Raw genomic sequence first — 23,420 nt, forward strand, 5'->3', positions numbered from 1 at the left:
CATCTACATCTAATACTCCTAAATAATTCAGAACACCTTTCAGCCTTATGCCCTTGCCTGCCTACCCAGAAACCTCTTTCGCTATTTACATTGCATCCAAGTGAAAATACAAAATGTGACTGTTTGTTTGTTTTTACTTCTGCTACTATTACTTTGTAGAGGTGCAAGCACTTCTCTCTCTTTTAGACATGGATTACTCCCTGCCCCCACCCCAAAAGGTATTTATTAAATCTCTAAATTTAGAAAATTACCCAGAGTTAGAAGCATGTGGTCTCAGATTCTTATGCAAATTCCCCTTTAATAATCCTAATGCAAGCAACCCTCCAATCAGAAGAATGCTGTCCCATCCCTGATACCTGATGCCAGCTTTCTGGTAATGTAGGCCACTGAAGCAAATCCAGAGAGATTGAGTTGGAAGACAGGAGGAGCATCTGAGATTCATTTGGTTACTGTGCTACCTCTCTCTCTCTCTCTCTCTCTCTCTCTCTCTCTCTCTCTCTCTCTCTCTCTCTCTCTCTCTCTCTCTCTCTCTCTCGTTGTTGCTTCCACCCATGAAGAATTTCAAAATGGGTTTCAGCTGAGACATTCCCAGCTGTGTCAAGAGTAAAGAGAAGGGGCAGCGTTTAAGAGAGACCAAATAGCAAGGACCTAAACTGAAGCGGAACATCGAGGAACATTCATGAAAGCATGAGGTGGCTCTTAGACAGCAGCTGGAAGAAATTTGGACACGCGGACAGAGGAAACTATGACTGGTTAACTAGTGAGCCAGGTGTCCCCTTGCTGGAAACACAGCTACAGGTCTGTACACACCTCTTTCTGCTCCCTTCAAGAATTTAAAATTTCTTCTTTTAAGAAAGATGACTAAAAGACAGTTTTGATAATAATTTGGACTGTGTAATATCAGATAAGCTGACTTGGGGAGATGCACTCTTCGTTTTATTCTCTGTTCTAGGGCCTCGTTTTTCTGTCCAACAACTTGAGAGAAAAGGACATTCTGTAGACAGAGATGCTAAAAGTTTAGTCCAAAACTGAAAATGGGTTACAAAATTAGATAATTGTTGTTTCATCTGTCGTTTTCTTTCAAAATGCATCCCTCCTTGTCTCTCCTCCCACCCCACATCTCTCTTGATCGGGTCTCTGCAAACCCTTCCACAGATGTTAGACTGAAGTGCTGAACTCTTATTCTCTAAGCTGTGCAAATTACTTCACAGAGTGTAGGGAACTGGCAAGGGGAGGGAGCAGGAGAAGCCTGTCAGAAATGAAAACACTGCCCTGGATGTAATGAGGGAGAGTTCATAGATAATGAAAGAGACTTAAAAGATCACGTTTAGCCCTGGGGTAAATTAATATCCAAGGACAAACATTTAATACAGAAGAAATAACTTTGTCCACACTCCCTTAAAGAAGGTACTAACCATGCTGAATAAAAATAAATAAATCTGTCTTAGACCAGCATGTCTGCAATTAAGTTAGTTAGCAGTGCAATCCTATGCATGCCTACTCAGAAGTAAGTCCCCTGTGACAGGACCAAAACAATAGATTGTATATGACAATAAACTGATTTCTGCTGCTATCGCCTCATCCAAAACACCCCTCGGTTAAAGGCAAAAATTCAATATGTGGGATTTTCTAGGCTCACTCACATATCCATTTGTTTTTCGTTCACCAACACTTGATTCCATTCACTTGGTGGAACTCTTGAAATATACTGTGTACTTAATACTTTTGAAATATATTGTGTCTGAGTTGCCACTGAATGATACAGAACCTCTGCCTGTGATGATAAATCTGGGACAATTCATGAGCATATTCACATCATTTACCTGATGTGAAAGTCAATGGGATTTATGAATGTGTATTTGTGGACTGGACCTCTGTTAAAAGTCACATCACATTAAATCTTGCACTTTGCATACACAAATCATCCCTGCTTTTGAATGAAACAATTGCCGCTTTACGCACAATTCTGCTTTAATTATTACCCACAGTGGTCACACAAGCAGATTTTTTCAGAGGAAAAACTAGTTACCAAAGAAATAAAACTGTTTTTCTTACCTCCATAACAGGACTAATACATTCATAAATGTGTAGAACAACTTGCAAGAGCAGAGAGTCTCATGCAGACTTGGGGATAAGTACACTATGTAATATGGTATCTGAATTCTTACCCTCTCCCCCCACTGAAAGTGCACCCTACCCACTCATTAGCTTTGGAGTTCCAGTTAGAGAAAAGTTTGAATTGCATGTGTTTTTAGTTTGTCACTTCTGAGTATTACATAACACGTAGAAGTATAATTCTGTGCCCTGCTAATAGCTCCTAGTCTCTATAATTTTCGTACCTAGGGATAGGAGAGAAATTCCGTTGCAAATTTGCACTTCCCAAAAAAATACATGTACCAAAATAAATTGTCCTTTGAAATTTGCACTTCTCAGAATTTTGCAATACTGTTCTCCAGTCAAAAATGTGTACGAAACAGTGTACCTTAAGGAAACATGTGCATAAAAACACGTGTTCATAAAAATAACACACAGTATGTGTTATCTTAGGGAAAATTCCTTGCAAAAATGTGCTTATTAGAAAAAAAATGCACAAAAATGCTGATGAATTTTCTTGAATGTTTTCTTTTTTATAAAATGCAATGCAGAAAAGAGGTAAACTGAACTTGAGGCCGGAAAAAGGGAAAACTGAGAGAAACAAGAATTGATAGCTAGCCTGTTCCTAACTGTAATTAAGCCCAAGTATGCACTATTGAAATAATAAAATATTATTCCCTTGCCTACCCCTGCCTCCATTTCCCCCCCTCTTCCTCTGTTGTTTTGCTTTTCTTAGTGTACATGCACATTTCTTTTTCCACAGCGCCATATATGATTTTGTAGATTTGTGAAAAATACAAAAGCCTGTAAATGTTCACTAAAATCTGTTCACCGGAGTTCTTAAGTGGAATGAGTGTACTTATCACAGTCCACACAGTGATTTTCCCCTCCCCACCTCGTCTGGGGGGGGGGAATGATCTGTCTCCAGCCTCCATTATATCAGCCTCCCAAAAGCAACGTTTTCAGTCATCAGCTCGCTGACTATGATAAAGTTTTCTGCATCTATAAAGCATACAATATTCAAACACATCTGACGACTCCTATTGAAAATCTATGCAACAAATGCTTTCACTGCTCCCGCATTTGGAAATATTGATTCTGCTTTCCCTAGCGAGGTATAAAAAACAGAGGGTAGAAGGTGCACTTAAGAGTCATTTGGAATGCATCCTGTTTGTGATTCAGCCATTAGGCTGCAAATTGTTCTAAAATGGAAGAGAAAAGTCACAGCTTTCCTTTATCCTATCCACCTCTCCCCACTACCACCAACTATATTATAAAGCCTTTATTTTAAGGAAAAAAGTACTTAATTGTGAGATCATGTGCTATAAATGTTGAACATGTATCAGGTGGGGATGCCCATCTCATACTTTTAATTGAAGCCTTTTAAAACTCCCACTTCCCTCACCCAATGGCCAAAGGTTTCTTCACCACAGCTTTGCTATCTCTGGAGTGCTCCACTCTTCATGCACAAGAAACTTTTGGCGGGCACCAAACCTTAAATCAATATTAATTTCATTATTCTGCTATTTCTATAAATTTCCCAAAAATGATAATTACAATGAGTGTGATTTTACTTCATCATATGTGGCACTGTGGGTTAAACCACAGAGCCTAGGGCTTGCCGATCAGAAGGTCGGCGGTTCGAATCCCCGCGACGGGGTGAGCTCCCATTGCTCGGTCGCAGCTCCTGCCAACCTAGCACTGCAGAAGCACGTCAAAGTGCAAGTAGATAAATAGGTACCGCTACAGTGGGAAGGTAAACGGCGTTTCCATGTGCTGCTCTGGTTCGCCAGAAGTGGCTTTGTCATGCTGGCCACATGACCTGGAAGCTGTACGCAGGCTCCCTCGGCCAATAACACAAGATGAGCGCTGCAACCCCAGAGTCGGTCACGACTGGACCTAATGGTCAGGGGTCCCTTTAACTTTATATTTTTAATGAGCCTATAGCAAATGAGTCTATAGCACTTTACTCAAAAACAAATAACCACGAGCACTACAGTAGTTTTTCCCTCTCTATATTGAGTTCCTAGTGCAATGTGGGAATGTTCATGCTCAGTGCTATTTTTCTAGAAAAAGAGGTGCTAGAACTGTTCTTGAACACCTCCTTTGTTCTCTTACAATGGCAATGGCACCCACCTGAGATGTGCCAGAACTGAGTTCTGCCTGGGAAAAAAGCCCTGTTCATGCTGACTTGATTTCATGATGCATAAGGCACTCCGATATCAAGGAGAAGACTTTCCTTCTTAGTGCACATTGTGCATATTTGATACAATATTGCAATAGAACTCCAAAAGAAATTACACACAATAAAGGATGGTGCTGTGGTGTAGATCACTGAGCCTTGGGGCTTGCCGATCAGAAGGTCGGCGGTTTGAACCCCATGACAGGGTGAGCTCCCGTTGCTCTGTCCCAGCTCCTGCCAACCTAGGAGTTCGAAAGCACGTCAAAGTGCAAATAGATAAATAGGTAACCTGCATTTTTGTGTGCTGCTCTGGTTTCGCCAGAAGCGGCTTAGTCATGGTGGCCACATGACCTGGAAAAACTGTCTGTGGATAAATGCCGGCTCCCTCGGCCAGTAAAGCGAGATGAGCGCCACAACCCCAGAGTCTTTCGTGACGGGACTTAACTGTCAGGGGTCCTTTAACTTTACCTTTTTAAAGATATCTATGTGCTGCTTTGATCTAGGAATCAATGTCCTGAACATATGCTTTGAAAAGGAATGAGCACTCATGTGTTTACCATGTTCACACACAACAGAAAGCTGCAACTGGCTTCCTTTCACATGCACTGCAGACACTGCTGCATTCATCATAGGTAATATTGTGTATATTTTCTCATATGGAATTGACAATCAGGCACTGGGCATACTGAATGCTATCAATTGGTTTTTGAAGGCATGACATTTGTTCAAATGGAATGTGCACTTAGACACAACCAATGTATTCTAGAGTGCTAGCACAGACTTGTGTATATATATGGGAGGGAAAGCAATGCAAAAGCAGCTGAACTTATTTACATGTCATGGGGTTTAGGGGTTGTGGTTTAAGATTATTGTGCAGCAACAAATGTGAGGAGAAAAATCAATAGCATCCTTCAGCCTGACTATATATCTTCCCTGGTCTTTCCTTAATCCACCCTCATTCTGTTTATTTCATACAAGACCATCAACAGTTATCCCTCCTATTTTTTAAGCCATATTGCTAGCCTTCAAAATTATTTCCAAATGCCTCTTCCTCTGCGACTTTCCTCTAAGTTTATGTCACTTACTGTCAGTCTCTGATGTGTCATTCCCGCTACGCCTTATTTCATTGGTCACTAAGTTTTCTCAGCAACCACTGCATCACCTCTATGTTCTGCATTCTGGTAGTACTAAATACCAGGAGGTATTGCCTACAGGAGGACTGCCTATTGCTGAGCATTAATGAAAAACCAAAGCAGTTTGGGACCATTTGTACTGGCAAACATCCTCAATGTGACCCCTCTCAGCCAGATTGTTTAGGCAAGTATGAGCTGGCATTCTGAGGACAGACAGAATTCTATTCTATTCTGTGGACAGGCACTCTGGAAGACCCTCCCAACAATAGGTGGGCATTCACAGAGCACTGGCTTCCTTGTCAGACATCAACACATGTCCTGTGCCAGGAGTGGCTGAGAGGAATGCCGGCGTAGATGACTTGTCATGGTCAGATCACTTCCTGTTGAGATTTAGGCTTTCAGCACCCTTTCCCCCCCAGCAGAGGTGCAGAGCTGTAGCTAGGTGATCCTGCGCCCCTGGCAGAACTGTCCAAATTGCGCCCCCTAGCCACAGACAAATTAGCTCTTCTTTCCACCTCTCCTCCAACCCCCTCCTTCCACCCATTCAGTTCACCCTCTATTTAAAACCATTTCTTATGAGGCAATAATTGATAAATTTATGGACATATTTTAAGCCAATTTTGCACACACACCCATCGCCTGCATCCCTGGCGGAGGCCCGCCTCACCCCCCCCCCTAGCTACGGCCCTGCAAAGGTGGGAGACCTATTAGGATGGTTTGCCCTCAGAGGCTGGTGGATCCAATGGGTTTCTGGATGCCTCTGGGAATTCCAGAGGTGCATCATTTGGCCTTTAGCATACATCCAGAAGATAGCAGTGTGGGACATTTTCTGGGTTTGTGGGCAGAAAGATCTTCACAGAAGCAGTTATTTAAAAATAATTAAAAAAGTAAATTTCAAGAGAGAAATCTGACATGTGCTCAATAGCACTCTCATTTCTCATTGAAAACAAGACCTGGGGCTGCAATTCTATACACATATATGTAACTAAGCCCCATTGAACTCAATGGGACTATGTCTGATTAAATATGCATAGAATTGCCTTGCAGAACTTGGGTCTCAACTATACAGCTGCAAAGAAAACATTGAAGTGTGCTGTAAAGTGCATTATACAAATGTGACACCAGGTGGCGATGGTGAGCTATGCCAAATTCAATACATTTTTCAAAACAGTTTGTTTTTTAAAGCATTTTCACAGCATTTTTTATATGTGTCGAGATTCCACTTTGGTATGGATTGTGCCTTGCTATTTTTCTTGACCTGCTTTATTTCATTGGTTGTGGTGCAAGATTAAAACTCCCTTTTTTGTAGAATAACCAGTAGCTATTTCTTCATGTCCTGCAGCGCAACCTGGTTTTGTTTCTGTGCTGTAACCTGAGCTGGTGGTAAAGTGAGGTGTTGGCATTCCCAAATGCCTGATACACTTTTCTCCTCTTGGTTGCTCTTTCAGAGTCAGCACAAAACAAGCTCAACCAAAGAAGATATTGAACCGTTCTTATGCATCATCCTGCCGGCTACCATGATGCTCTTTCTGGCATTCCTGTTGCTCTTCCTTTACAGACGCTGCCGACGTCGCAACCCTCAGGCTCAGATCTTCAGCATTGACCTCCCAGAGTCCCTTCCAGAGCATGAAGTGACTGACTTCCTCTCAGTGCTGCCCTGGAGCAGTGAGCAGAGTTTTCATTACTCCACTCTCCTCCCTGAAACTGCCTTTCTCACTGTATGCTTGCCTCCGTCATATGAGGAGGCCACCATGAAATCCTCAATGGAAGAGGACCACATCCAGCTCTTTCAAGATCCAGTGCCTCCTTACGAAGAGACAAAGCAGCAGTAAAACCTATTGAAATACCTGTGGCTGCAGTTCTCGTGGTTTAAAAGAAGGGGAGGGAAACTCCAAACAAGGGAACAGCTACAATCACAAAGGAACTTTGACTGGTTAATATGCTTAATTATTCCATCTTTAAACGGCACAGAAAACAAAACAAAAAACTCTACAAGATTGCTGTGTAGGAGAAAATTAATGCTGTACCTCAGATTTTTCACTTTTGACATAAGCAAAGGTGTTTGGGAAGGCTAAGTCTGAGCAATGTGGACTGTAGCAGCTGTGGTAAAAAACAATTATGCTGGAGATTTTTTTACACACAGACACATACACACCAATAACTGAAAGGGCTTTAACGTTGTTGTTGTTGTTGTTTTTAAATGCACTAACTTGTTGAAGATTTTAACGAATAGTCAAAAGTCAAAATACAGACTGCAATGACAATTAACATGAATCCGAAAAGTGAGGGCTGAAGGTGCCTATTTACCAGTTAATACCATCATTATGTTTGGCAGTGGGCTACTATTATGCTACAGGCCTTCCATTGTTCTTCTGACAGCTGTGAAGTCTGAATACAAGTAAAAGTGACCCAAAAAGGTCCAGCCCTTCTATGGAAGACAGACTTGTGGCAAGTAATGACACAACAATGCAGCAATGTGATAGGATCTACAGAGTGTACAGAACGATTTCACAATGTTTTATACTTTCAATTAAAGAATACACAAGTCATGTAACCATTCAGCTATGAGTGTAAGGTGGACTAAATCTAGCTAAATAATAAAATAAAGTTTTTCTTTTGGGGGGGGGTTAATCACCTTTTAGTTTGCTTCTGCTCCCCACCCCCTTTCAAACAATGAGTCCTGCACTGGGAGAAAGGCAGGACATAATATATCTCTGTCTGCATAGGGATAGATGGTAAGCATAGAAACATAAACCGTATAACTCATCCGATGATGCTACCATGCCAGATAGCTCCCTTTTTGGCTGAAGAGCAGGATAAAACTCAAAGAAATGAAAACAAACCTCTGTCAAGAATATATCTGAATGTGCTGTCGAGGGTGTGTGTGCAGTTAATTAGGGAGTTGGATATGAGGATAATTCAGCTTTCATTGCCATCATTAATGAATAACATATATTCTCTTTTTCCCTTTATAAGAATTTGAAGAATAAAGTCAGTATGTTTTAGCAACCATGTATTCCCCATCTCTTGGTCACATTACACCAGGCATCCCCGGACTTCGGCCCTCCAGATGTTTTGGACTACAATTCCCATCTTCCCCGACCACTGGTCCTGTTAGCTAGGGATCATGGGAGTTGTAGGCCAAAACATCTGGAGGGCCGCAGTTTGGGGGTGCCTGCATTACACTCTTATGTATTTGCTTTCTTGCCATTTAAATTTTTACCCTTTGTGCCAATCTTCAATGAATCAATCAATAATTCTATTCCTATGCCACCTTTCCACAGTACAAACCATGCTCAAGGCAGCCCACAACGTGAAAAAATACACAATTATAACAGAAAAAGTATTCATAAGCAAAACATCAGAAAATGCACAACCAATTGGAACAACTTCCATGAAAAATCACAATAAGAGCTAAAATAAAGATACATAGTGATTATATATATATATCACTAACAGCAACAACCCCCCCCCCCCACACCAATCCCTTAAATACCCCAGCTCAAGATGTTTGGGACAAATTAATGTGTGTGCGTGAGTGAGAAGACAGTCTACACAGCCATATTCATAAATGTGAATATGCAATAGCTAACAAGATAGTTTTCATAGGTCACTTTGCACAACTAGCAGTGGTATCTAAGGTTAGTTATAGCCAGACCAGATTCACTGAAATTCAATGGGTATGATTTAGTTGGATATCATCCCAGAGTGTTAATGCAGTATTGATTAATGGAAAGTTTTTATTTGATAATGACAAGCTCACATGGCCATGTGCATTGAACCAGGGACAAATAATTGCCTGGTAAATTAATTTTTACCTCAGATGACCTATGTTGGTGCTGATAGCATATGTGGGTGCTACATTCACACCCGTTTCAGGTAAACTTTAATCCAGATAGAGAAATCATTTCATAATGGGCCAGTAAGTAATGAGTTATTTGACTTCCCTTCATCAATATCAAACCACAACCATAAGATTATTCTAACATTGTATCAGCATATGACCTACATGACAGAGTTTTTAGCCTTGTTCCTTACTTATTTTTAGTAATTGTTACAGAGCACTGGGAGGTCAATAGGAGGCCAATAGGCCATTCTTATTTAAAATCAAGCTAACTGACAGAGGCTTAACAAATTGGATTATTTGGTAGTGCACTGAAGTAATAAATATTGAGGAAAACTAATACAGTCGGACTTCCACTAATCTGCAATTTTGACAAAGGTTTACTTTCCATTTCTTCTTGACGTTCTACTGAACTAAGATGTTTTATGGAAGCCTAGCATTCTACAACCATTAAATAAATTGTCATTTGCCTAGCCGCCACCCCTCTCATTTCATTGCATGCAGATCACTAGTGTACTAAGGTGACCTACATGCTCAATAGCAATAGCTAGGGCACCCAGGAGCAATTGTGTCAGTGGCTCTACGCAGCTCAGTGTGATGAGTGTCTCAGCAAATACCAGACATCCTCCAGAGTGTTAAGGAATACACTGATTTCCATAAGTCTCTGTGGGTGGACCATCACATTGGTGCCCCACCCTTGCAGACTGAAGCAACCACATCCAGCCCAACTCTGTGTAGAATATTATTGAGGCTTATTATTTGCTGGCCACCAATTCATTTCTGGGCCCAATTCAAAGTGCTCACATTAGTGTTTACAGCCCTAAATGACTTTGGCCCCAAGTATCTGAAAGACTTGTCTCCTTCCCTATAGACCCCTCCTGGGTGTTTTGATCAGCCCTTTTGGTAGTTCTACATGCCTCAGAAGTTTTGGGGGTGGTCTGAGAGAAGGCATTCTCTGTGGCAGCCCTGAACAGATAGCTTTTTAATACCAGAGCTTTTGGCAAGTACCGAAGATGCATCTCTTTACCCTGGTCTTTTGACACCTGAGATGTGTTTTTTCAAGACCCAGCCTATTCCTGCTTAACCTGCTTAAATTTCCAAATTAAAATTGTTGTAACTGGCCCCAGGACTTGAGAGTGAAGAGCAGATAATAAATTCCGTAATGGTAATACTGTAAGCCTTATTCATGCTGGTTGGAAGGGGGAAATGGTATAAAAGAAAATTCCTGGATGCCAAGATCCAAGTCTGGGGCAAGTACTCTTTGGTGAGAGAACTCCAGCAGAGAGTTAAAACTACACAGTATGCAGCATAGTAAAGTGTGGAAATATAGGCTGTTAAGACTTTTAAAATGCATCTTTCCAAGCAGTCCTATTTCCCCCCAGCATAGTAAAAGAACACACTTTTAGTAAGTTTAAAAGGGTGTACTTACAAACTCTCCAAAGGCCAGGCTCATATGCTTTCCCATACATCAGTATGAAAGGCCGCGCAGGCAGTAAAATTTAGTTTTGTTCCAAAGTCATGAAAGTTCCTAAATTATTGGCATAGGAACTTAAGAGTGGCCTGTGAGAGCCATACAACTACGGTAGCTCAGACCTCCTCATCTGCCTCAGGTCCTGTGAATCAACAACATGTGATAGTCTACATATGGTAGATTAGAGCACAGGTGATCCCCTCTCAACACCTGCCATCTCCCTCCTGTCTTGGTCTCCCATTTTCAAAGTTGACATGATAGCTGCTATACCACAGTCACTGATACAAGCTCATGCAAGACTACTCAGGATATAAATGATGAAATACAGTTTTCTTTCTGGCTATTAAACTTCTTCTTCTTCCTATTCTGTTCTCTCACATTTTATTCTATCAAACTGTGGACACAGCAGTGGCAAATCTTATTGCAAAGGAGAACCATTGATCCTTCTTCAGAATCTGTCCATATTGCTTTTGTGATGTAGGAGGAGGGATTTGCTGAAGGGGTGGAGTTTTATTACTAGATTGGTTTATTCCCAGAGGAAGTCACAGCTGTGGCATGGTGCAATTATTGCTGGCAATTCTAATAGTCAGCTTTTGTGCAAGATGAGATGTGAGAGAAGAACCCATTCCATAAAGCTAACATTACTCATTGTCCAGCACAGTGGAGCATCTTAACAGGGAGGAGGCAATACAGAAGGGTGAAATCAGGGATGAAAAGTAATAACAGAGAACAAGACCAGGTCAAAAGTAAGCCTCTTATGAACCTGCTTTCCCCTCCCTTGTTTCCCAATCTCCAACTATCTCTCAGTCTATTTAATTAACTTTTTCATCAGATACACAAAAAGGAATACAAAAGCTGCAGCCTTAATTCTGTATGGTGACTTTTTCAGTCCCTCAGATTAAAGCATGCATGTGTCATTTCCTAGTAGGAATTTCAAATAAAAATCAGCTTGTTCAGGACAAATTACTTTACAAGAGAACAAAGGTGCTAAAAGGTACTGACCTTGTTCTCACAAGTAGCAGCTGAAGCAGTAAACCTTGGCTGGACCATACAACTTAAAAAATACAATGTTTGTTGTATTTTTGTCATAACATTTAACAGAAATTTGAAGTAATGCCATTATCATAATCAGGATAACTGAATAGTTGTGTGATAAATTTAACTGTTCACAACTCATTTCTAAGTTCTTGTAATAGTCCAAGCTTTAGGGCAACAAATCTCTCCAAAAGGTTGCTTGGTCTCCTGGCTGCCACTAGTCTATCATTCACATAAACTAGCCTGAGACAACCAGTGGGAGCTCACATGATTGAATGTCCCTCCATGTTAAAAAAAATCAATCCACCTACATAGAAAACTTGCCACAAAGCTAAGGTAGAAGCTTCTTTGTGATATCTACTTTTATATGGAGTGGGGTTTGTTTTAAGAAGAATTCATTCACGCGAGGTTCCTGTCTGCAATTTGAAGTGGTATCGTGTGGACATAGGTGTACCACTTCATTAGCTGTTTGTGAGGTCTAAACTCCATGAGGCTTTGTTGGTGGGCACTACCCGATTAGTGATGACATGTGACAGGGCCTTCTTAGTGGTGGTTCCTTGTTTGTGGAATGCCCTCATTACTATCTGGAGGAATTTAAAAAAACATTCCTGTTTATCCAAGTATTTGATGACAAATAAGATACTGCTCCCGGCTGAGATCCCTGAAATCACTGGCTGAGATTATTCTCGTAAATGTTTTTAGAATGCTTTTATAATTTTTCTTTCATTCTTTGTTTACTATTGATGGATTTTTCTGCCTTAAGTTCCTTCGGGATGAAGGGTAGGGTATAAATTGAATTAATGATGATGATGCTTTATTGCTTTGAGGATGATGATTAAGTGCACAATTAAAATCATTACATAATTTATCTCATTAAATATAAAACAGTAGGAAATAAATAAAACCATATAAAAGCACCACAGCCTGCACCTTCATCCCCAGCACAAAATACTACCACACGCAGCTTACTTGAACCAAAAACCAAAAAGAAAAGGCTCTGGGCGGCAGCAAAACACAACTCTCTGAGGAACAAGTTCCATAACCAGGAAGCAAAAAATGACAAAGCCCTATCATGTGAGCCTGTCAGTCAGTCTATCATACTAAATGAAAGATCCATAAGCAGAGCCACTGAGGCCAATCTCAAGACCTCCAGAGGTTCATATGGGTATAGATGCTCCTTCAAGTAGCTCAGTCCTAATGTACCAATCTGGTGTGAAAATCATGGCAGTAGCTATCTCGGGCCAGGATTCCACACTATACGTCTTGCATGCAGTGATACTGACTGCGAGGAACAAAACAAAGCAATATACGAGCAAAAGAGGATCGCTGGTGCAGATGTACAGCTGTCTTCTTTGGGGTAAAGTGCTACGCTGGTACAACTGTGCTGTTTCTGTGTAACTGCAAGAAAGTTTAGCACTGTCACAAACAGCAGATTGGAGAAGAGACCTGCTTAATGCCGCACCAGTATGTGATATTTCATTTAAGCAGGCAATGTTGATTATGCAACAATGTTCCCTTGTTCTCCTCTCCCTCTTCCACCACGTATGGTATCATTATCAGAGCTGATCACATTACAGAGCCAGGCCTCATCTATGTGACCTTCATAAACATGTTTTGTCAGAGGTTTAGCTAGTTTAATGCCTGAAATGTGTGTCATATGCCTCTGGAGCAACTACAGTTTAAAGAGCATCAAACCCTTTTAGGGGGGTGGGGAAATCCACATTCTAGATATTACCTCTACATCAACGAATTCTCCCTAAATCTGATTTTCATTTGAGTCTGGGTCTTCATTTAGGAAAGCAGATGCAACATAATTGCTTAATATACCAGCGACTTTGTATCCGCTGGTTCTAATTCCCTGTCAGTCTTCCTTACCAAAGGATGATCTTTTCCCTCCCCAGCTCCTGTGCCTCTGTGCCTGTGCTTGGAAAGCCTTTTTTTGTGTTATAAAGGCTTTGCCTATTGGCTTCACTGCACAAGTGGGCGACCGCAAATTTTTACTAGGGTTGCTTTCTGCAGTGTGTGTCACCATTATGCCCACTTCTAGATCTTATTTATTTACATCTTTATCTGAAAGGTCGCAACAGGGACAGTTGGTGATTTCGCAATGCCACAAATTAGTTTATTTTTTTCACATCTCCATTGTTGCTAATACTTTTCTTACTTACCTGGAGCTACCAGCTTCAATTCAACCATTTCATTTCTAGAAAGCAACCAATGTAAATAACTGGCTCCGGTCCATTTTTGCTATGGAGAACATTCCTAGCATGTGGAGATGGTGTTCATCCCTAAATGAGTCAGGGAACTTTGAATGTATATTTTGCTTCTCGCCACCCCCACCCCCCAAAATGCAATTCTGCAGGAGGGGCACATGTTCCCTTTGCATTTTAAGAGAGGGTGTTGAAAACTTAAACTATTTGGTCTGCAATCCACAAAACACTTGTCGGTGCTGCTTCTCAGACTGAAAACATTTAATATGCGGGTCGCTCTCCGAGAGCAACTTGAGCACCAGAAGTTTCGCCCGCGTTTCTGCTTCTAGGGGCCACTTTCCTCACAGAGGAGCCTCAGAATATGAGAATATGCGGAGGAACACGAGCCAGCAAGGCGCCCCCGCGCATTCTATAGTACGCGGGGGGGGCACATCTGCGCTCCTAAAGGGGGCGATGCACTCCTCGCCAAGTTGGGAGTGGGAGGAAGAGAGAGCAAAGACGCGCGAATGCCTTCGGCTTTCAAAGAGCCCTTGTCATCTCGGGCGCCCCCCCTTCCCCTCCTCCAGCTTGAGGCATATGACAATCTGCCATTAGCTCACTCCCGCATTCCCCAGAGCTTGGGGGCCAGCCAGCCAGCACAACAAGCAGCATCTGACACCAAGCGGCACTGCAGGGCGAGGGGGAGCGCGCGCCCGTTTCCCGCCCACCGCCGTCGCGAGCAAAACACCGCTCCTCGAGTCGCCTCCCACCCGCCCGCGCGCGCACCCTCTCACACGTGCGGAGCTGCTCCTTTGAGGGCAGCCAATCCGGACGCCTCCCGTAGGCTGGCTGGAAAGGCGGCCAAGTGCCCCCCCCCCCAATGCCGTCAGCGGCTCTTCCTCACAACTTTGCAAGAGCTGCGTAGGGGTGGGGGGTTGTTTGCTCTTCTCCTTTGCAAGCATCATGTCCCAGGCCGCCTCCCCTCCCCGCCCTGGGTGTTTCCGACGCCACGGAGAGCGTCGCCTGAAATGTTGTTACACAAGGCGCCGGGGCTTTATGCAAGCAGAGCGAGGAAGAGTCAAGGCAGGAGGCGAGCCGAGAGCGAAGGGGAATATGGGTAGAGGGGATGCGGCGGGGGGATTTGAAAGGGCAACGAGGGTTTTTTTGGGGGGAGAGGTTGCGATCTGCTTTAGGGAAGCTGCGCCTAAAAAAATAAAAATACTAGGCGCAGCTTCTTGCAATACATTTCCATAGCGGGGGAAATGTTTGCACCAGTTGCCTTTCTGCATACCCCGTTGAATACAACAGGACCGGCTCTGAGGGAAGAGCTGTGCAGGTGCACATGCAGGATGGGGAAGGGAAGCTCTAACGTCGTTCCTTTTCTCCACCCAGGATGCTGAAGACTATAAAACAAGCCCTCTTCTCTACTGGGCTGGAGATGCCCAAATGGACAGCACTGCCAAACCAGGTGACCAGCGTTTATGGTTGTTGTTGTTGTTTTTAATGACTGGAAGGTGACTTTCCGCTTAATCCTTGATCGCGTTCATTAAGTGGAAGGGGAAGAGATTTGCACCTGTGCATACATACACGCGGTCCTGAGCGGAGTCCTAAACACAAAGTGCTTGACTAAATATGTGATCGAGTGGCAGACACCTAAGCAGGGGTTCATTACATATGAGAGTTCCCTATTGCTGCTGGAAATATTACTGTTGCCCCAAAGTCTAAATTTTGTGTTCAGCCAGACTTCACTGGAAGATGCAAGCACTAATGCAAGTATCCCAGGGAAAATAACATGAAAACATCCAACAGGCATAATTTAATATACCATTGCCCCCTCCTCTGGGTATTATCCTAAGCCCCTCACTGCTGACTCCACATTTTGTCTATGTATTGACATATGTAGTAAGTGGATGTAAAGGTGTTTTTTTTAAATGCACAAGGAGTGCTTTGAAAGCAAAGTTAAGAGGTACTGTGGTTGAGTAAATGAGTTTGATTAACCTACTATTTTTGAAAATACCTTCAGATTGCTATTTAAATCTATATCATTGGTTAAGGAAAACCTTGCATTACTGAGAGAACCTGAAGTTTGAACTCTGTTAACATGGCTACATACTGCAATCATTTCTGAAGATTTAATGTTAGGAAATTGTTCATCTCAGTCCACCATGTATTTTTTCTTGGTAAAAATAAATCTTTACAAATACATTTTAAAAATGTTAAATGTTGCAGGTTTAAAAGTTCTTAACATGTTTAATCATCAGTGGCTCCAGGAAATATATCTGTTCAGAAACAAATTTTAATGCTGAGCTCTTCTAGGACAAAAGATTGTGAACTTTGGTTTATAATCCTTCTAACTGTGTGGTCTTCAGCCTTTGAAGCTGGAAAACAGTGGGCTAGGAAAGCAAAGAGGGAGAAATGCATGATAAGGTGCTGTGAGACGAAAGCTAGCACTTACATACTGATACCTGGCCAGATATTTGGATCCTATTCTCAAGTTGATCAGCTGATTGAGTATTGCAACATTAGCAGGAGCAGTTCCTTATTGCCAAAGTAAACAACAAGCTCATGTAACATTTCTCCCAACTTTTTTTAAAAAAGAAAATCAGCTGGGGTTGGGGAGGGGGAAGACTGCTGGGGTGAAGAACAACGGAACCCTCTTCCCTCTGCAGGGGCCTTGCTATGTATTTAAAAGATCTGAGAGTGCAAGGCAGTAGCTCCCCACCCTCCCTATTCAGGAGAAATGGGGGTATGGGGGGGAGCTGAGTGTTAAGAAATGTTCAGCTGGCACATGCTCTTGTTTTTTTAGATGCTTTCAGGGGATTTCCCAAATTACCATGTTGCTTCTGCTATTTCTTTTACTGGGCTGGATGAATTTTGATTTTGATTAATTGTTAGTGGTTTTATAAACTACCTCAAAGACTCTGTCACAAAAAGGCAGAGTGCCTATACTTCAAACAAATTTTAGACCAGGGTTCAAATCTCCACTCACCCCGTGAAGCTCACTGTGTGACCTTGGGTCAGTCACTGCCTCTCGGCCTAACCTCCCTCACAGGACTGTTGTGGGAAGTAATTAAGGAGCAGGGAAAACCTTAAGAAAAAATGTGGGATATAAATAAGTAAATATTCTCCAGGATTTGTCATTGGTCCCCTTAAGACATACCAGGAGGGCAACTGTTGCATTAAGGGAGCCCCACCTGTTAAGGGGCAGCTGGGTCTCCTCCAGGCTCCCTGATTACTGCTTCCCTTTTTCTTCAAACCATTGATTGCCATGCAAAACTGCCAGTGGCAACCCAAACAGTCAAGCAGATTGTGGTCTTCCAGCAAGATGGATGAAGAAAAAACTCTGTGGCACATTTATTCCTCCCCCTCCTGCCCAAATACACTTAAGGACTGAACCTGGCATTACCATGTTGCTTACCATGATGCTGCAGCAGAAAAGTCTTCAAAGACTTACAAAGTTCTTCAGCAGCTGTGCTGGTGGGCCCAGTGCTTTCCTTTATAGTGTTGGGGGTGAAGTGGTTGCAGTCACTGTTGCAGCCACCATCTTCCTTATTTCTCAATGCTGCTAAGCTCTGTGGCCTCTCCTGCCCCCAAATATACATATCAGGAGTGAGGCCCTGATTCACTGAGAATAACAAAGTTATTTCATTTATTTACTACTCTATATACAGTATACCATATTTCCTCCAAGGCGGCAAACATAGTTCTCCCACTGTCCATTTTATTCTCACAACCACCCTGGGACAAGACAATACGTTTTTTAAAATAAAGAACCTGGGACACTTAAAGATGACTTGATTATCTGGAGTTAACAGTGCCTGGGGCTAGTGATAATTTCGCCACTCAAAAATGGTCTTCTACGAGCTGCTTTTCCATCATGGAGAACAGTGAGCTTTCACTATTTAGTTGAAAAAACAGCAGGAAGGCCATTTTGAAAGGGAAACTGACCAGAGATGAAAAAGTTAATCAGCCCCCCCCCCAATTCAGTTGCTCTGGGTGGCAACCTCCTATTACTACTATTCATGAAAATAGAAGCAGTAGCAAATGGGATCAGTTTGCAGAATAGCAATGGTAAATGCCACTAGTGAGATAAAATTGAGGAAAGAGATTGGTTGTGTGTTTTTGTAACAATTCACAGCCCTGTTATATCACAATATGCATTGTGATAGGCATTTCCTCTGTCTAGAGCAGGGGTTGTTGTTGTTTAGTCTTTTAGTCATGTCCGACTCTTCATGACCCATAGCTTTAACTATACGGACCTTTGTCGACAAGGTGATCGTCTCTGCTTTTTAAGATGCTGTCTAGGTTTAGTCAACCTTTTTATACCTAACACCCACCAATGCATCTTTCTTGATGGTAAAATTTCCTTACCGCCCACCAGTGCTCGATGGAAGGATTCAGTTTGTGCCATATAACCCCCTACTGCCCACCTAGAATCCTGAAACACCCACTAGTGGGCGGTAGGGACCAGGTTGACAACCCCTGGTCTAGAGGCAATAGGGAGCACAATTTCATTTACTCATTTTTCGTTGCTGTTCTTGCTGTTCCTACTTTCCTTTTAAAGAGTTTAATAATTATGCAGTTTATTGTATGAAAATTACCAAGTAACAAGTCTTGATTTGTCTCCCATGTGTTTTTTTCCTTAAGGCTTCTGATTATGAAATTCGACAGTATGAACCAGCCAAATGGGTTTGCACATCTGTTAAAACTGTGGACTGGGATTCAGCTATCAATACTGGTTTTACTAAGCTCTTTAATTATATTAAGGGCAAGAACGAAAAAGGTAAGGTGTTTTTTGCTCTACTTGTGTTTCCCTTGAAATCTACTTCCCTTTGGCGGGAGACAAAACACTAAGCACACATTCTTCATCTTCTTCTTGAAAATATACCTCAGGTGTGTCTTTTTGGTGGGGGAATGTGAGAAATAGTAAAGGAGAGAATCCAAATTTGTAACTAAAACCCAACATTAATTTTAGTGTTGGAAAGCATAGGTGATGTCATCTAGTTCAGCCTTATTTCTAGTTGAAGTCCTGGTCACTCTGGTGTGGATTAGAGATGCTCTTGCTTCCTTCATACCCCCTTGGAATCTTTGCAATCTATTCCTGTTTTATTCCATCCATCCTTTTGTTTGCCTTGATGTAGCTAGTCATATCTTGCCTCTTGCAGGAGTAAAGATAGACATGACAGCTCCAGTGACATGCTATGTGCAGCCAGGCGCTGGCCCATTCTGTGAGTCCACAACAACCGTCTCTTTTTACGTGCCACCTCAACACCAGGCAAATCCACCTAAGCCATCAGAGGCAGATGTCTTCATTGAAATGAGGCCAGCAATTACTGTGTTTGTCAGGTAAGCATGTGTGTCTATAACCCGCACCAGGTGTGGAGAACTACAGCTTCCACTTTCCCTAGCCATTGGGCCATGCCGGCTGAACCGTAACTCCCATCAACCCCAAGACTATCTCTGTGTGATCAACACCATTTTTTAAATTTATCTTGGAAAATGTCTGCTAAGTTTGACTGCCACCTTGTGGTAACTGTATTTTGTCAAGGTTTTATGTGTTTCATGAAGGTGCAGATATAGGTGGTGGTGGGGCAGAAGAAACTGGAAAGCAAAACTGCTGAAATTAGAAGTTTAATAAACATTCTTGGATGCTTTAATGGTGAATATGAGCCATTTTCCCCATTAATATTTTTGCTACAGTTCTTACGGCTTTGTGGAGCTTTAAAAATCCAAACTGGTTTTCAGGCGAGCCACACAATAGTCCTGGTGAAATGCATTTGTGTAAACAAGAGCTTTCTCCAGTGCCTTATCATTCTTCTTTCCCTTAAAAGTGATCTCAAAACTGGGGCCTGCGTGTTCTTGCTCACATATACAGTGGCTGTGATCTTAAAAGCTGTTTTTTAATATATACTGACAGGTTCTACAAAAGCCTTGGAAATCAATGTCTGCATTATGAGGCGGCACTGTGATGGGTGGCGGCACTGTGATGGGCGACACACACACACACACACACACACACACATATATATATATATATATGAATGAACTGGTGCCTTCATGTAGGTGCTCCATCCTGGCCCAGGTTCCAAAAGAACTGCAGTGATTTTTTGAGACACTAGTTATTAAAATCATAACCTGCTGTGTTCACACGAACAGTGTGTCCAAGAAATTACTGCCCTAATTCAAGCTCAGTGGCATTATCATGGGATCTATCCATGCATGTGAAGTGGCTTGTAGAGTTCCCCATGTTCCCACAATGCAGGCCATATAAGTTACTGCTATCCCTGCCTGTAGAAGGAGATTGAGCAGTTGCTACAGAGCAGTTTTCAGAATGCTGCAGAGCAAGAATCTCTGAATCCCTCTGCAATGAAATGGAAACGATTCCTGTTTCCTCAGCATAAATGTAGTTACATATAAATGAAATCACTCATTTGGACCATGGTAGGTAGAAAATGGTGGGACCCAGGTGGCGCTGTGGGCTAAACCACTGAGCCTAGGGCTTGCTGATCAGAAAGTCGGCGGTTCGAATCCCTGTGACGGGGTGAGCTCCCGTTGCTTGGTCCCAGCTCCTGCCAACCTAGCAGTTCGAAAGCACATCAAAATGCAAGTAGATAAATAGGAACCGCTATAGCGGGAAGGTAAACGGCGATTCCATGCGCTGCTCTGGTTTCCCCAGAAGCGGCTTTGTCATGCCGGCCACATGACCTGGAAGCTATACGCCGGCTCCCTCGGCCAATAATGCGAGATGAGCGCGCAACCCCAGAGTCGGTCACGACTGGACCTGATGGTCAGGGGTCCCTTTACCTTTACCTTTTTAGGTAGAAAATGGTAGGTAGAAAAATTGCTTTTCTGGGGCATATATTTTACTAATACTGGTTTACGAGTGTTGATTCCATGTGGCTTGCCTACATTTGTCTATCACACATGTACAGGTGTTCTAAGAATATAAAACAGTAGTCTCAACACATACAGAATACTTTGTTGTTGTTTTTGTTTTTGTTCTCAACAGATCTTTTGGAGGATTTGCCAATGCGAAAAAGAACCAGGATGAAATACTGGCACTTGCTGAAAGTCTAAAGCGGGATGGAAAAACTTTTCAAGAAAAGGTCTATTATACTGCTGGCTATGATAGTCCATTTAAATTGCTGAACAGACATAATGAAGTTTGGCTTATCAGGAAAAGCTAAAACCTCAACAATTCAGATTATAGCCTTAATAACCATAAGTGTCCTTAACCAAATATATTTCCTAATATTTTCCTACTTAGCCCATTGCCTTAATATCTATCAGTGCCAATATAATACTTGTTTCACAATCTTTATATATAACTTGATTGTAATAAAACTTCTAAGTGGTTTACAAAAATGTAAGATGGCTGTATAGGTTGCTATAGTGTGGCTGCATGTGCAGCCATGCATCACAGTGAACATGTGACCAAACTGTCTATTTCTGCAGGCTAATTCTTTGTCCTTATAGCTGGCTCAACTCCACTGACGTCAGTATGGGAACATTATAGCTTCTGCACTGCTATGCAGATTCCATACTCCTAAGGCACGGGGAGGAAACAAGACATAAGCAGTTCTCAGTTGATTAGGGTGGGGGAAGGTAAGAATGCACAGGCCCTGATCTCTGATTTTAACTAACATGTTGGGCACAAGATTCCTGTATTGCAGAGAATTGAACTAGATTACCCTCATGGTCCCTTCAGTCTCTCCAATTCTGTGATTCTATGTTCCTTTTTACTGCAGCCTTTTAAAAACAGTAGGTAAAGGGCCCATTTCAAAAGAAAGGAAGCCAGGCCTCTTCAGGTGTCCTGTAATACAGTTATGGTCTCTATGGTCTAATTACTAGGGCATTTAGGACCTCCAATGTTGCCCCTTCAGTAATTACTGAATCGGACTCTGGGGTAGGAAACTGATGCTTTAATGGGAAAAGGGGGCTTACTGTAACCTTTGTAATATTTTTAATAATATTTTGTAATATTTTTTGATCCATATTACTTCTCAAAGTTACAGGAATCATTTAAACCCTTTACCATTTTGATATCTAAACTGAGACTAATTTAGATCACGCTGACATTAGTTTTAAGTTTTTGCCTTTAGGCTCTTGAAAGGAGGGGGAAATGGCCCTCCAACCAATTGTAATTTGATGTTCCTGCCTTAATGTTCCTTCTCACATTATAGATACACCAAAAGATCTTTAATAGAAACCTATGTGCCATGTTGCAACAGTGAAGGTGTAGCATAGGTTAGCTGGAGGGTGGTGCTGGAGTAGCCACTTACATGGGCATATTTTCATGGGGAAGACAACATGTGGTGCCCATTCTCCAATACTTTATATTAAATGGACAAACTGTGTAATTTTCAGCACATTAAAATATTCAGTTATTGCGCTTTTGAGGGCTTTTTGCCTATGAAATTTTGTAAGGTGCTATTTAATAATTTTTAAGTTGTATAAAGTGTGACTTTTTTAAACCAAAACGTTAATCAAATAATTGACACTGAAAACTACGGACACTGATGTTGCTAAACTGTAGTGCTACTCCTAGCAAATAGATGACACACGTGAAGACGTATCAAAAATAATATGAAGGGGTAGTGTTTACTTGCACATTTAAGTTTTAAGCTCTGAAATGTCGCTAGCCAGAAAAGCCTTGTGTTTGTACTGAACACATAGATGAGCTTGAAAGTGGACTTGAAACCATTTGACGGGCTGTCAATCTTTAGAAAGATATGGGAACGTGTGAATTAACAGGAAAGGCTGAATGTTGTTACTTTCCTATACACTTAGCTTTTTTTTTTAAGCCAGTTAATGTATCTGCCAATGTGAGAGATGCTAATAGTCTGTGCAATCTATTTACATTAGCAGCTGTGACAGATGAATGGAAAACACAATGGATGTTTTCTTAGCACCTGCTCCAACAGAAACCAGCAGCTTTGTTCAGCTGCAGAGAGAAATGCTACAAAGCTGCCTATTTCAGTGGTAATAATATAAATAATGTGTCCCATTGTCACCAATAAAATTTGTCATTAATAAATACAACTAATTTTTAAAAAATAGTTTTCTTTGTTCTGAGAATATCATAATGGTGTATTTTTCCAGCATCCATAAACATGAGGCTTTGGGAAGCAAAAAATGTTCATTTATCAATTCCCCCCTTACTTTGTAACAATTGACATGTTTTATTTAGCACATATAGGACAACATGAGTTGGAGGAGAGAAGAGGGGCGACTGTAGTTCCCTGAAAGCAACCATTAGACACACAGGGCTGGATTCAACAAATGCAGCACACTAGCAGAAGCCCCTGCTAGCTCAATGGGGCCTTCCTCTTTCCCCCATGCCTCCCCCAATCCACTCTGGAGGATCAGGAGAGCCCCCCAGAAGAGTATGTGGGGTGCAAAGATGGGGGCGGGATCCTCCTGTTTGGCAAACAGAAATGCTTGTGTTGATGGAGCGATGAGAAGAGTACGA

General features: G+C 42.0%; 2 protein-coding genes across 3 annotated transcripts; both read left to right on the forward strand.

The window, feature by feature from the left end:
- The first annotated feature begins 385 nt into the window (after window positions 1–385).
- On the forward strand, window positions 386–9,725 carry SMIM28 (small integral membrane protein 28). Its single transcript, XM_035108879.3, has 2 exons — window positions 386–798; window positions 6,858–9,725. The coding sequence occupies exons 1-2, from the start codon at window positions 688–690 to the stop codon at window positions 7,239–7,241; spliced, it is 495 nt and encodes a 164-aa protein (XP_034964770.1). The 5' UTR covers window positions 386–687; the 3' UTR covers window positions 7,242–9,725.
- A 5,279-nt stretch (window positions 9,726–15,004) lies between these two features.
- HEBP2 (heme binding protein 2) lies at window positions 15,005–23,005 on the forward strand. Of its 2 annotated transcripts, none has more exons than XM_035108876.3 (5): window positions 15,005–15,065; window positions 15,341–15,416; window positions 18,596–18,731; window positions 19,114–19,294; window positions 20,958–23,005. In XM_035108876.3, the coding sequence occupies exons 2-5, from the start codon at window positions 15,342–15,344 to the stop codon at window positions 21,133–21,135; spliced, it is 570 nt and encodes a 189-aa protein (XP_034964767.3). In that variant the 5' UTR covers window positions 15,005–15,065; window position 15,341; the 3' UTR covers window positions 21,136–23,005. The 2 variants fall into 2 exon arrangements, with proteins under 2 accessions (XP_034964767.3, XP_034964768.3); XM_035108877.3 differs by having other exon boundaries at window positions 15,005–15,038.
- The last annotated feature ends 415 nt before the right edge of the window (window positions 23,006–23,420 follow it).

This window comes from Zootoca vivipara, chromosome 3 (genome assembly GCF_965207765.1).
Source record: "Zootoca vivipara chromosome 3, rZooViv2.hap1.1, whole genome shotgun sequence".
Taxonomy (NCBI): Eukaryota; Metazoa; Chordata; class Lepidosauria; order Squamata; family Lacertidae; genus Zootoca; species Zootoca vivipara.

What these genes read in the sequence shown, in the direction of transcription:
- HEBP2 (XM_035108876.3), top strand. Translation starts at nt 15,342, where the DNA reads ATGCTGAAGACTATAAAACAAGCCCTCTTCTCTACTGGGCTGGAGATG. An exon ending in GGACAGCACTGCCAAACCAG is followed by an intron (nt 15,417 to 18,595) that starts GTGACCAGCGTT and finishes TTTTTCCTTAAG; the next exon opens with GCTTCTGATTATGAAATTCG. An exon ending in TAAGGGCAAGAACGAAAAAG is followed by an intron (nt 18,732 to 19,113) that starts GTAAGGTGTTTT and finishes TGCCTCTTGCAG; the next exon opens with GAGTAAAGATAGACATGACA.
- SMIM28 (XM_035108879.3), top strand. Translation starts at nt 688, where the DNA reads ATGAGGTGGCTCTTAGACAGCAGCTGGAAGAAATTTGGACACGCGGAC. An exon ending in TGCTGGAAACACAGCTACAG is followed by an intron (nt 799 to 6,857) that starts GTCTGTACACAC and finishes TTGCTCTTTCAG; the next exon opens with AGTCAGCACAAAACAAGCTC.